The sequence below is a fragment of the Ailuropoda melanoleuca genome, chromosome 15 (genome assembly GCF_002007445.2).
Source record: "Ailuropoda melanoleuca isolate Jingjing chromosome 15, ASM200744v2, whole genome shotgun sequence".
NCBI lineage: Eukaryota > Metazoa > Chordata > Mammalia > Carnivora > Ursidae > Ailuropoda > Ailuropoda melanoleuca.
Window position 1 is genome coordinate 22061008 of NC_048232.1, and position 12600 is coordinate 22073607.

Consider the following 12600-nt stretch of genomic DNA (forward strand, 5'->3'; position numbering starts at 1 on the left):
TCCATAATGAATAGTGAGGCTGGGCACTTTTATGATTATCGGCTGCTGATGCTTCTTCCTCTGTGAGTTGCCTTTCTGGGTCCAGTTTTGGATATCTACTATTGTCCATTCCGTTTTCTATTTTCTTATTGACCTATAAAGTTCTTTAATTATTCTGAATACCGATCATGTGAGTTGTAAATGACTTCTCCCAGACTGTGGTTTGTCTTCTTTACTTTGTTGATAAAGTTTTCTACAGTAAAAATATTCTTTGTAATGTGGTGTCATTAAGCAGTATCTTTCACTATGGCTTTTGGGTTTTATTTCTTTTATAAAGTCCCTATACCNGGATATCTACTATTGTCCATTCCGTTTTCTATTTTCTTATTGACCTATAAAGTTCTTTAATTATTCTGAATACCGATCATGTGAGTTGTAAATGACTTCTCCCAGACTGTGGTTTGTCTTCTTTACTTTGTTGATAAAGTTTTCTACAGTAAAAATATTCTTTGTAATGTGGTGTCATTAAGTAGTATCTTTCACTATGGCTTTTGGTTTTTATTTCTTTTATAAAGTCCCTATACCGATGTGCTGGGACACAGCACCGTGTTTTGTTTTTTCAAATCTCATAGTTTTAACTTCCCACATACAGGTCTTTAGTCCATTGGCAGTTTCTTTTCCTTGTGGTGTAAGGAAAGGTTTTTGTTAGTTTTTGGGTTTCTTTTGTTTTGTTTTTTTTACTTTTTCCATTTGGAGAACCAGTCTTCCTGATACTATGTATTAAACAGTAATTTCTCCACTGACTTGTACCACCCCTTCCGTCATATACCAAGCTTTCATAAAATCTGGGTCTTTTGCTAGGCTGTTTTGTTCCTAGTTCTGTTTGTTCTATCCCTGTGCCAAAACCACAGTTTTAATAGTGTTGATAGTTGGGAGAGCAAGTACTCCCTCTTACTGTTGCTCTTCAAAATGGCCATATTGTTGCTCTATATTTTTATTAAGCTGCATTCTCTAATTTTTTTCTAGTATTTGGGGTTGCTGTTGATTCTATATATTGATCTTACATCATTCAGTCCTATTGAATCCTTATTGATCCTAACAGTGTCTGCAGGTTTCCATGGATTCTCTGTTGGATCACTGAAAATAACAAGTTTTGATGATCCCTTCTAATCCATATGCCTTTTCTTTCTTTTTCTTGTATTAATGGTGCTAGTCAGACTGACTTTAGATGCAGCAATAGCAAAAAATCTGAGTTTAAAGATTTTATTTTTGAGTAATTTCTACTCCCGACATGGGGGTCAAACTTACAACCCCAAGATCAAGATTCGCATGCTTTACCAACTGAGCCAGCCAGGAGCCCCCAAAAATCTAACTTTAAAGAGAATGCTCCTAATGTCTCATCATTAAGCATTACCCTCCTTTGAGATTTTTGGTTGGCTACCTTTCACCAAGTTAAGAAAGTTTTCTTTAATTCTTAATTTTTTTTTAAATTATGAATGTGTTTTGGATTTTTCTTAACATTTTCCTGACACTATCAAGATTATCATATAGTTTCTCTTTACTTATTTCTTTTTTTCTTTCTAAAGAGAGATAGAGAGCGTAAGTAGGGGGAAGGGCAGAGGGAGACAGAGAAACTTAAGCAGACTCCAGGCTCAGCACAGAGCCTGACACGGTGCTTGATCCCACGAACATGAGATCATGATCTGAGCCAAAATCAAGAGTCAGGTGCTTAACCGACTGAGCCACCTGGGAGCTCCTTTACTTACTGCTTATTGCAGACAATATTAGGACTAGACTATCTAGTCCTTATAGTCCTGAGATAAATTCTTCTTGGTCATGATGTATTTTTTCACACATTACTAGGTTGGTTTTGCTAATATTTTATTTAGGGGTTTGCATTTAAACTTGAAGTTTTTCCTCTTACTGCTTTGCTATTATTCAGATTAATACTAGCTTATAAAATGAATGGACGTTGTGATGTTTAATTAACTGACAGCTCACCTTAAGTGTAAGAGAGAATTCAGTTACAGTTGTACGGTACCCATACTCAATAATAGTGTTTCTCACAGCATTTTCATGTACTTTCTGCCTTAATTGCTGAGTAACCTTTAAGATTAAATTATTGTTCCATTGACATTGTTGTAAGTTCTTTGGTGATTTGCATTGTAGCTTCTTTATAGACACGTTTCTAACTATCCATGGAAAAGGGCAGTAAGATCCCCCGGAAATGAATATGGCCCCAGTAGTAGAAATCGGCATCAGACACATTCATGATTTGAACACAGTTTGAATTCCAGAAGTCATCAACAGATGCTTCAAGGCATTTTTTTAGAGAAATGCCTTGGGATGCTCACTTCAATAGTACTATCATATCACATGCTAACCTAATAAGACTTTGTGTGGAGAATGAGTGCCTCTGAGCAGAATCTCTGTCCAGTGACTGCTGTTGGTCAGGCTGTTGAGGGAGCAAGACTCTGTCATATTCAACTTGCAACAGACTTACTGCTCTAACATGTTCTTCCATGATGCTCAGACAGGTGGGTCCACAATTATGAATCTTTAAAGAACATTCTAAATCAGAATTTGGCATAAAATTGGTATTTGTTTGCCTGGAAATTTTCAGCCTTTCATCAGGATTCTCCGTTAGGCACTCTCAGAGGGTCTCCATAGTTTCTCAAGGATAACTATTCGAAGATAAATTAACTAAAGACTTAACAAAGTCTCACATTGCCTTTCAATATCAGGTATCTGGATGGAATAAGAAAAGATATGATTGCTACAATCATTTTCAGATAACGACGCAAAGATTTGGTGTTTACTCAAAACAAAGACACTGAAATCTGAGAGTCAAGTTAGTCCAAAAATAGAGAGCATCCAGACTTTCTATAGAGAATAATTTTTCTGTTACCTTGTTCGTCCTCACAAGGCAACTGTCACCATCTGCTTTGTCACCTCCTTGAAAAGCTACTCCATAGGAAGGGACATAGCAGCATGGGTCTTCTCCGGGATGGAAAAAGTTACTGACATCTGAGAGCTTGCTCAAGCTTTTCCAGGAACACACGCAGACTTGTCTTGAAATCGCTGCTGTGTCTGAAACACAATGTCAGCTGGTGTGAGGTATGAATTGCTAACTTCTAAAGAACAGGGTCGTTTATGGAACATCCGGAAGGGTTAGAACACAGCGGGTGACCAGAGGGTTGCCGTTGTACCTCCCATTCCTGGTATAGGACCTGGCACACCATAGAGGCTTATGTAGTGAACGAATGAAGGCATCCCTACAAGTCCTCCTCAATTCATTTTGTCTTAAATCCGAACACTCTTTCTTGAATTCACTCTCTTAAGGGTACACCAGTATGTTAACTATACTGGAATCTTTTGTTTATATTCAATACCAATGTCTTTCCCATTTCAGATGCTAATTTACATTCTACCAACTCCACTGGAAGTTTCTGTGGGAGGAGCCTCCCATGGCCCACCTCTTTTGACTCAAAAAAATTACCCAGTTTACTGAGTAGAATCCCTAATTGGCCAGTCTCATTAGATCTGTGGGGGTTATCTTTTCAGATCATCAAATCAAAGCATACTTATTTTAGGAAATGTAGAAGATACAGAAAACCGTAGAGAACATTATCGACGATGAGTTTACCACCCAAAGACAATCGGTCTTGTCATTTTGGTGTATCGTCATCAAATAGGTAGACTTACCCTGAGCCTGATGGAACCAAGGTTCAGCCCCGTAAGTAAATAGCTAACTTTCATACTGAATTTTACTTTTCTAACTTGTACTGTTGTTCTTAAAGAGGTCCCTCAAAACTGTATAAGGTTCAGACCGTACAAAACCTGGACCCATCACTGCCATCAAGGTGATTAATGGACTTTTACAAATCGAGTTCCTTTATCACTTAACAAAATATAAAGTTTTTCTCCTATTCTTCTAGAATTCCTTTTAATAACAGCGTAGTGTTCAGTGAATAGATTTCTCGAGTGAATGGATTTATTAAACGAATCCCCTAATGTTGGGATTCCCCCACACTGTTCTCATTGATGACGCCTTATTGAGCATCTCATTACCATATCTTTGTGCATAAATGTGTAGAAATGGAATTACTGGCCCAAACCATCTGTATAATTTGAGGGGATTTTGACATATATTAACAGATAGCCATTTAGAGAAGTGGTGTCAGTTTATTCCTCAACAGTGGTGTGTGAGAAAATTCATTTTTCTTATTTTTTTTTAAGATTTTATTTATTTATTAGAGAGAGAGCACAAGGGTGTGGGGAGAGGGAGAGGAAGAAGCAGGCTCCCAGCAGAGGAGCCTGATGTGGGGCTTGATCCCAGAACGCTGGGATCATGCCCTGAGCCGAAGGCAGACGCTTAACGACTGCGCCACCTAGGCACCCCCATTTTTCTGACCCTTGTCAACATTGTTTATTGTATTGTAAAGACCCCTGCCAACTTTATAAGTCTAAAAAGCTATCTTAATATTTTAATAGTTATGTTTTTCTTATTAAGTTGAAGACTGAGTTTCCTACCAGAAGGTACTATAAGAACGCTGTATATTTTTAAGGCATTAGCCATTTGCTGTAGTTGTAATGCAAATATTGATCTGTGTAATCTTAAATTGGATTTGGGGAAACTGAGGAATTTCGGTCATTTGGAATTGTCACCATCATCTGCCTGTGGAAAATGCCATTTAGGGGAAATTGTAGAAGGCATGCCAGAAGGCAAGCATACATATTAACTTGGCCACTTTACAGGGAGAATTGAACTCTTCTCAACTAAAAGATATGTGAGTATCTATTTTGTGCCTAACATTCTACTATATTCCCATCTGATGAATACAGCTAATCACATTGTGGAATTAAAAACTATGCTTGCGGGGGCGCCTGGGTGGCTCAGTCATTAAGCGTCTGCCTTCGGCTCAGGGTGTGATCCCAGAGTCCTGGGATCGAGCCCCACATCAGGCTCCTCTGCTGGGAGCCTGCTTCTTCCTCTCCCACTCCTCCTGCCTGTGTTCCCTCTCTTGCTGGCTGTCTCTCTCTCTCTCTCAAATAAATAAATAAAATCTTAAAAAAACAAAAAGCAAACAAACAAAATAACTATGTTTGCAATTTCATAAAACACAATGTGAGCACTTATATAAGAAAAATCAATTCCTCAGTTCTTAGTGGAAAAGTGATGGAGGAGTGGTGGGGGGAAATCACTCAGAGGAGGTTGTGTTCATGTCAAGCAAACTGGTGGGGAGGTCACCCAAGGTGGTGGCACAGCATGCAGGATAAATGTGCCTGCTAAGTTTGCAGGACAGCGGGAGTTCCAGGACAACTCTAGTACCATGGGGATGTGGCCCGGTTTGCGATAATAAGGCAGGAATAGGAGACAGGTCTGTATTAGTCCATTCAGGCTGCTGTAACAAATTACCATAGGCTGAGTGCTTTTTTTTTTTTTTTAAGATTTATCTATTTATTTTAAAGTGAGAGAGAGAGAGAGAGTGTGTGTGTGTGTGTGGATGGGGGGAGGAGCAGAGGGAGAGAGAAGCAGACTCCCCGCTGAGCACAGAGCCCAACACGGGGCTCCATCTCAGGACCCTGAGATCATGACCTGAACCAAAATCAAGAGTCGGACACTTAACCGACTGAGCCACCCAGATGCCCCACCATAGACTGGGTATCTTAAAACCATTTATTTCTCACAATTCCAAAGGCTGGGAAGTTCCAGACCAAGGCACCAGAAAATCTGGTGTCTGGGGAAGGCTGACTACACGGTTTGCAGGTGGCAGTCTGCACTTTGTTTCCCCACCCTGCAGACAGCAGAGAGAGACAGCAGACTCTCTGGGGTCTGTTCTTAGAAGGACACTAATCCCATCAGCATGCTCCACGCTCAGGACTGAATTACCTCCCAGAGGCCCCACCTCCAAAAACCATGGCATGGGGGATTAGGACTTTAACTTTAAGAATTAGAGGGGGGGACACACCCAGATGTTCAGTCCAAGCAAGGTGACAGTGTGAAAATCCTTGTGTACCCTATCCAGATAAAGGATATTTGAGACGATGTCCCACATTCTGGAACTGATTCTGAGGACGTGTCGCACAAGCGTGACCCGCCAAGTGTCCTTTTTTTGTCAAACGTGACCGAGAGTTCGTGGTGAAAAGTCCACGTTGCCTCTGCAGGGCCATCGAGGTGGAAGTACTCTTAAATAATCTGGCTTCTCAGAGGGGCTCCCCGTGTCCTGAGGCTCATTTCAACACTCTGTTGTTCCCAGAGCTCCGTGCCTTCCCCGGCTCCCCTCAGCGTGTGGATTGTTTATAACCATGTGTCCGCCATTTAAGTTGACTTAACAAGAGCAGTCTTTTTTCCGAGCTGCTCCCCTGTCATGCTGCAACATCTTCAAGCAGATGGTCAGGCAAAGAGTGTGAGGACAGCTCAGAGCGTCCAGAGAGGAAGGCTGGAGGAGCTGGATGTGGTCCAGTGCAGGATTGCAGAGGCCACAGGCTTCAAGGGAGAGACCGTTGGGTCTGTGGATGGACAGAATGGGATATACAAGCTATTTAGCCACTTACTAGCTTTTACTTCAGGAAAGTTGCTTCTGAGCTTTGTCTTCCCTCTCTGTGAAATGAGGCCATAGTAGCGATCTGATAAGAGATACAGTGCTGCTTAAGGGAAGCTCGCGCATACCGTTTCTGACACATAGCAGACGTCCTAGAAATTTCCTTCTTCGTAAAAAAGGAGCTTATGCTCCAAAGTCCTTCAGACTTCCCCTGTAATCCGGAGCAGGCAGCGCCGCTCAGAGCCGGGAGAGGATGCCAGAGCGTGCTGAATCCCATCGCTGCGCCAGTAATCCGCCATCATATATTAAGAGATTTCCTTCTGAGTTTAAACATTTCTAAATACCTCTCCTGAATTGAGAAAGCAAACTGAATTAAGTGTAAAAAGACTATTCTCCTCTGTTTGTAAAGGCATCTGTCCTGTCTTCTCCGGGTTTTCACGATCTATAACTGGACTTATGTACCCAGCTGGCAGCCGCACCAGCCAAACCCTGAGGTAACCGTAATTTGGGCCCCCTTTTTTTTTTTCTTCTCTCAGAGCCTACAGATTCTATTTCAAGCACACACATGTACAGAATGCAGATGTAGGAATGAAACCCAGGCCCTTTGGGTGAATGAGACTGTGATATCTGACTGGAGTGAGGCCATAAGTGGCCCATCGGCAGGGGCCTCGCCCAGCCATGGTCAGGGCACAGACCTCAAGAGTGGTTTGGGCCTTTAGCTGTGGCATCACCGATCACATGGGACAGTCACCGCCATCTCCCATTTGGGGCGAAAAATTGCAAGATCTGTGATCAGACAGACTTGAAAGGATTTTTCTGAACTCTGAGGAATGTGTAATAGCATGGATATTTTGAAAAACTAGCTCCCTGAAGAAGCTGAGGATCCAAATTTTCTCCGAGGGGAAATTTAGCTGCTTATGCTCAGTGCAAAAGGACTACTCCAGTCAAGGAAACAGCCACTTCAGAAAGTATTTCTAATGTGTATACAAATAGGGAACAGGATTACTAGGCTGTTTCATGTAGCAAAAGCTCTTGTAGCTTGGATAGACCCCAAATGAACACTCCTTTTGGCTGACGGAGTGAGGAATCATTCATTCTTTCATTCATTCAACAAACATTTATTGAGAACCTGCTATGTAACAGGTGGTATCTACAAGTACTAAGAGTACTGTGGTGAACAAGAACAACAACAAAATACATTAAAAAAAAAAATCCCTGACCTCATGAAGCTTGCAGTCTAGAGGAAGAAAGTGTTGATAAGCAATAGCAAGAGTTAAAATATGAATTATAGTATATGTGAAAAATGCTGAGGAATAGAAATGAAACAGGTCGGGGGTATGAAGTATCTGGTAGAATGGGTGCTGGAATTTTGACAAGGTGGTGAGGGAAGGCCTCGCTGAGAGGCCAACTTTCATAAATACCCAATGGATGGTCTGGATGGATATAGATCTAGGTAAAAAATATTGCCGTCTGGATTTTCGAAGCTATTTCTCTATTGTCTTCTGGTTTCTGTGTTACTGTAGAGAAAACTCATGCCTTTCTGACTTCCGCTCCTTTGTTTGTGACTTTTCTCCCCAAACCTCTGGCAACTTGTAGGACCTTCTGTTCTCCCCCCTGCCGTCTGGAATGTCTCAGTGACCAGCCTGATTATGTTGTGGATTTCATAAACCTTTTCGATCTCTGATCTCAGGCCCTTCAGTTTGGGGAAAATTTTTTTATAACTCTTTTTGTAAATCTTCTGTTTTTCCTGATCCCTTTTACTGAAATTCCCTTTAGTAATACTTGGGATGCTCTGAAATAATTCTCTGTTTTTCTTATTGTTTTTCACTCTCTCCTGTCCTTAGTCTTTTTGCTCCACTTTCTGAGATTTCATCAACTTTTTCTTCCTCCCTGATTTTTTTTTTAATTAAGTAAACTCTACGCCCAACCCCAAGATCAGGAGTCACATGCTCTACCGACTGAGCCAGCCACGCGCCTCTCTTCCTTCCTGAATTTTTAACTCCTTCTCTCATGATTCCCAGAGCTTGCTCTTGCTCTCCAAATGTTCCCCTTTTCTTGGACTGTCTCCTCATTTCTGAGTTTCTGTTTTCTATTTATTTTGGTGTCTCACGTTCATGGCTCGTATGAAACGTCTGTAATTCTGGGTAGTCTGCAAATGTGTGAGGGAGGCATGGTCGTCCTAACTGGGAGCTTTCATATATGGGTTTGGCCACTTCACAGCGAGGATCAAACAGAACGTGAGCTTTACCCTCACAAATCCATTGGTCTTTTCTCACAGGCCAGTCAGCTTTTCTAGAGGGGTTCCTCCAGTGTCTTGACTGAGGGTCACTCCTTTGCAAGCATTCTGTGAGAAAGCACCTCATCCTCCCTCCTCTGTGCCTGGCGAGCTACAATCCAGTCTGTTTGGTTCTTCCTCTTCAGTCTTCTGTGGATGCAGGGAGTTGGTTGGCTGAGTGGGATAAAAAAAAGAGCTCTGGACAGGTTGCAGCACCATTAGAAAGAAAAGTTCAGTCAGGCCTCATGCTTTCCTCTCAGCCTGCATTCCTCCCCTCAGAGGGATCTGGTGCCTTGCTTCTCGAGCTTCCCTAGCACTGCATGTTTTATCTGGAGTTCTCCCCTTGAAGACTCAGGTATCCTCCTTCTCTTGTCTGGTCCTGTTTCCTCTCTCATTCCCTTAATTCTTTGATTTATGCTTTTTTATTCTTCATTGTCACTTTAATGGAATTTCAGGAGGAGATGGAGACAAATCTGTTGCATGAATTGCCTTATTGTAACCAGACGCCATCTTGTATTCTTTTTTGAGTCTCTTCTGCCAAAGCTTGCTCTAGTGACGTTAGTCTGTCCTCAGTAGATTCTCACAAGAAGTGGATTCAAATTAAATGTCAGGATCTGTGATATCCTGTTTCAGTTACACATTTTTGAATAACAAGTGACCATAAACATAGTGAATTAAATCAACAGTTACTTTCTTTATTCTGTAATTTGGGCGAGGTTTGGAGGGGGCATCGCATTTCAGTTCCATGTGATGGCAGCTGGGGCAGGTCACCTGGAGCTGGGGGTTCTTCTCCCAAGGTGGGCCACCCACATGACTGACCCGTGGTGTATAGACTGGATGCTTAGTGGGGGCCGTCAGTCAGGGTCTTTCATTCTTCTTCATGTGGTCTCCCCAAGTGGCTCAGCTGGACTCACAGAAGCTTGGTTCTATGAGGGAGCATCCAAGACCACACTTGTCAAGAGGACAAGGTCTAGCGTGCAAGCACTTACTGAGCCTCCATTTTGTACCTTACTTGCTAACGTCTCATTGGTCGAAACAAGTCACATGGCCAAGCACAGAGTCAATGTGGGAAGGGACTACACTCCCCAGGGGCATGGCTACTGGGAAGTATGGTTCCTTGGAAGCCATATACCCCTGGAACTCTAAAATTCTATGATCCCATGCTTCTGTTTTTCTTTGTGTAACTGACTTGTTCCATTTTCTTTCTGAAATATTAGTTTCATTTGGTATAAACGTTCGATAAATATGTATTAGAGCCACAGAAATATTGTAGCCTTTCCAGTTAAAATGTCTCTGAATGGACTATAAAGACTTAAATTATATAGCTTACCCATCGCTATAATGATTATGTTGTTAGTTAATGTAAAACATGGAAAATCACCCTACAGGGTCAAATTGCTAAATATACCTTTCAAGGGAATAAAGTATTGTCTTTTGCTTTAGGCTACCAGAGGTTAGCTTCTTGTCCTTTTGGTTTTAAAATAGTTGGAAATTAGCCTCTTTAACACCTGCCTGGACTCCAGAGAATAAAAGTGAGTATTCATGTGATAACCGGGAAGTGCATTCCTTGGAAATTCCAAACAAACAGCTCTTGTTACATGCTTTCCAAGCTTGTCCCGATCTTGCCGCCTGTGGTAAGACAGAGGCGGCTAAGCTTTTGCTGTGTGTTGTGTGCGTCTTGATCTGGCACTGATAACTGTGTTCATTTTGCGTGCAGGGGTTCTCTATCTCCAGTACGGGGATGAAACCAAGCAGCTCAGGATGCCGAACGAAATCACAAGTGCAGACACGATCCGTGCTCTCTTCGTAAGTGCCTTTCCACAGCAGCTCACCATGAAAATGCTGGAATCACCCAGTGTCGCCATTTACATCAAAGATGAAAGCCGAAATGTCTATTATGAACTAAACGATGTAAGGTAGGTAGTTACGTCGTGTGTGTATGTGTGTGTGTGTCCACCGTACTGCATTGAGCATTGCTGCAGTGTGTGCTGTGTCCTCATTTCTCCATGTGCCCTGGAAGGAAGCACAGCTACTACTCTGATTGTCAGGCTCATCTTACCCAGGTCTGAATTCACCGTCTGTTTTTCTATAATCCATTTATAAGGTCTGGTTTATAAAAATGAGGACAGACTTCTCCCACCTAGATCTTTGCCTATTACCTCTGAGAAGAATGTAAGAAATAATCTAGTCCACTGTTTATCGAAGAGTTGGGGAAACTGAGGCCCAGAAGGTGGTAGAGAGACTTGATCAGCATCCTAAGGCCATGCTTGTGACGGGAACTTTCCCAGCTCCTTGGCTTTTTCCCCTCACAGAGACTGTGACCATGTTAGGTAATGATCCCACTGGGACATCATTTACACCGACAGGTTAAAGTAGAAGCAGGGGACCCTATGCTGTTGACCACAAGAAAAGAGGCCGAGAAGCAGTCTCCCTCTCCATGTTTTTCTTAACTAGCTGGCCTTACCAAAGAATCTCCCTTTCCAGGTGGGCTTTCTCCAGAGCCCCTTAGGAAATGTACCGTCAAAAGAGGCTGAGTGGACTCATGCTATTGCAGGGGGCACAGAAACAGAAGCATCTGTGTCTGCTCTGGCAGTGTCTGGAGCAGAACGGACCCATCTGAACTCTCCCAGCCAAACAGCCTGACAACCAGACTGGAATTAGCACAAACAAGGAGTCGCTAATACAGCTCCTAGACATTTTAGAACTTAAAAGAGTATTGAATGACTAATTCAGCCCTTTCGTTTTATGGGACCACTCAGATGCATGAAAGTTAAGGGACTAATTCAAGATCACACAGCCACTTCATTGCCAAGCGCAGCCCTAGACCTGACTGTCCACATCCTTTGGTGAAGAGGGGGTTTTTTTGGGGTTTTTTTTGTTGTTTTTTTTTTTATTCCCTCAGAATGTTCCCTGCCCAACTGATCTAGGCCACAACTTGGATTTTTGGGTCCCTTCCCCATGGGGAGAGCAGGACACCCTGTTTCTTCATTATGAAATTAATAGAAACCGCTTTTTAACCATATGCCTCCAGTGCATAACAATGTGAACCGATAAATATCTAACAATGGTCACAAATGACATATGTAGGCGCGTGCCAAGGTGTATGAGTAATTTAGGGCTTTCAAAGTTTGAAACAGGCCCTAAGGTATAGGGACTACGTCTGTTACACCACCTTGCTACCTTTAAAAAGCACGTTTAAATATTCATGGGGATCAGAAAATTCATGTTTGTTTTTTAAAATGAATTATTAATCAGCTTGTCACTAAAAAACCCCTGAATTTACAGAGTATGAACTTATACATGAAGCCATCAATTGTATGTAAGGAGTATGTTTGCGGTCATGCAGTCCCATGCAGTGTTTCCACATGGGCGTGCTGTTTTACAGCAATCTTCTTGAATTTCCACGTTTTGCAGTGAGAGGACTGGAGAGAAATGGTGATAATAAATCTGTATGAAACTGCGTAAAGCCACTTTTGGCTATGGAGCTCAAGCCTGGTGAGGTTATTGGGAACAAATGGACCCCACTGTCTTGCAGCCGATGCAAACATTTTTATTTATTTATTTTTCCATGCAAGCACTTTTAAATTGCAAAGAGTCATGATTTTCTAGAGCCTTTCCCAAACATCAAAGCATTACTGCTAGGGTTCTCTTTATGCGTTCTTCCTGAGTGTCCCAAGGAAGTTTTGGAGAGAGAAAAGGTAGGGAGGACAAAGGGGAAAAGGTCCTCCCAACTTTCAAACTGAGATGATTCTCCTTAATGCAAAGTCAGTTGATAAAACAGATGAAAACAGTGCTTGAGAG

At 42.1% G+C, this 12600-nt stretch overlaps 1 protein-coding gene across 1 annotated transcript in view; it reads left to right on the top strand.

The window, feature by feature from the left end:
• KIAA1217 (KIAA1217 ortholog) overlaps positions 1 to 12600 on the top strand; it is a 290928-nt gene that overhangs the window by 183373 nt on the left and 94955 nt on the right. Inside the window, exon 4 of the mRNA XM_034644365.1 lies at positions 10517 to 10715. Within this exon, the coding sequence (XP_034500256.1) occupies positions 10517 to 10715 (199 nt within the window). The remainder of the gene's footprint in view (positions 1 to 10516; positions 10716 to 12600) is intronic.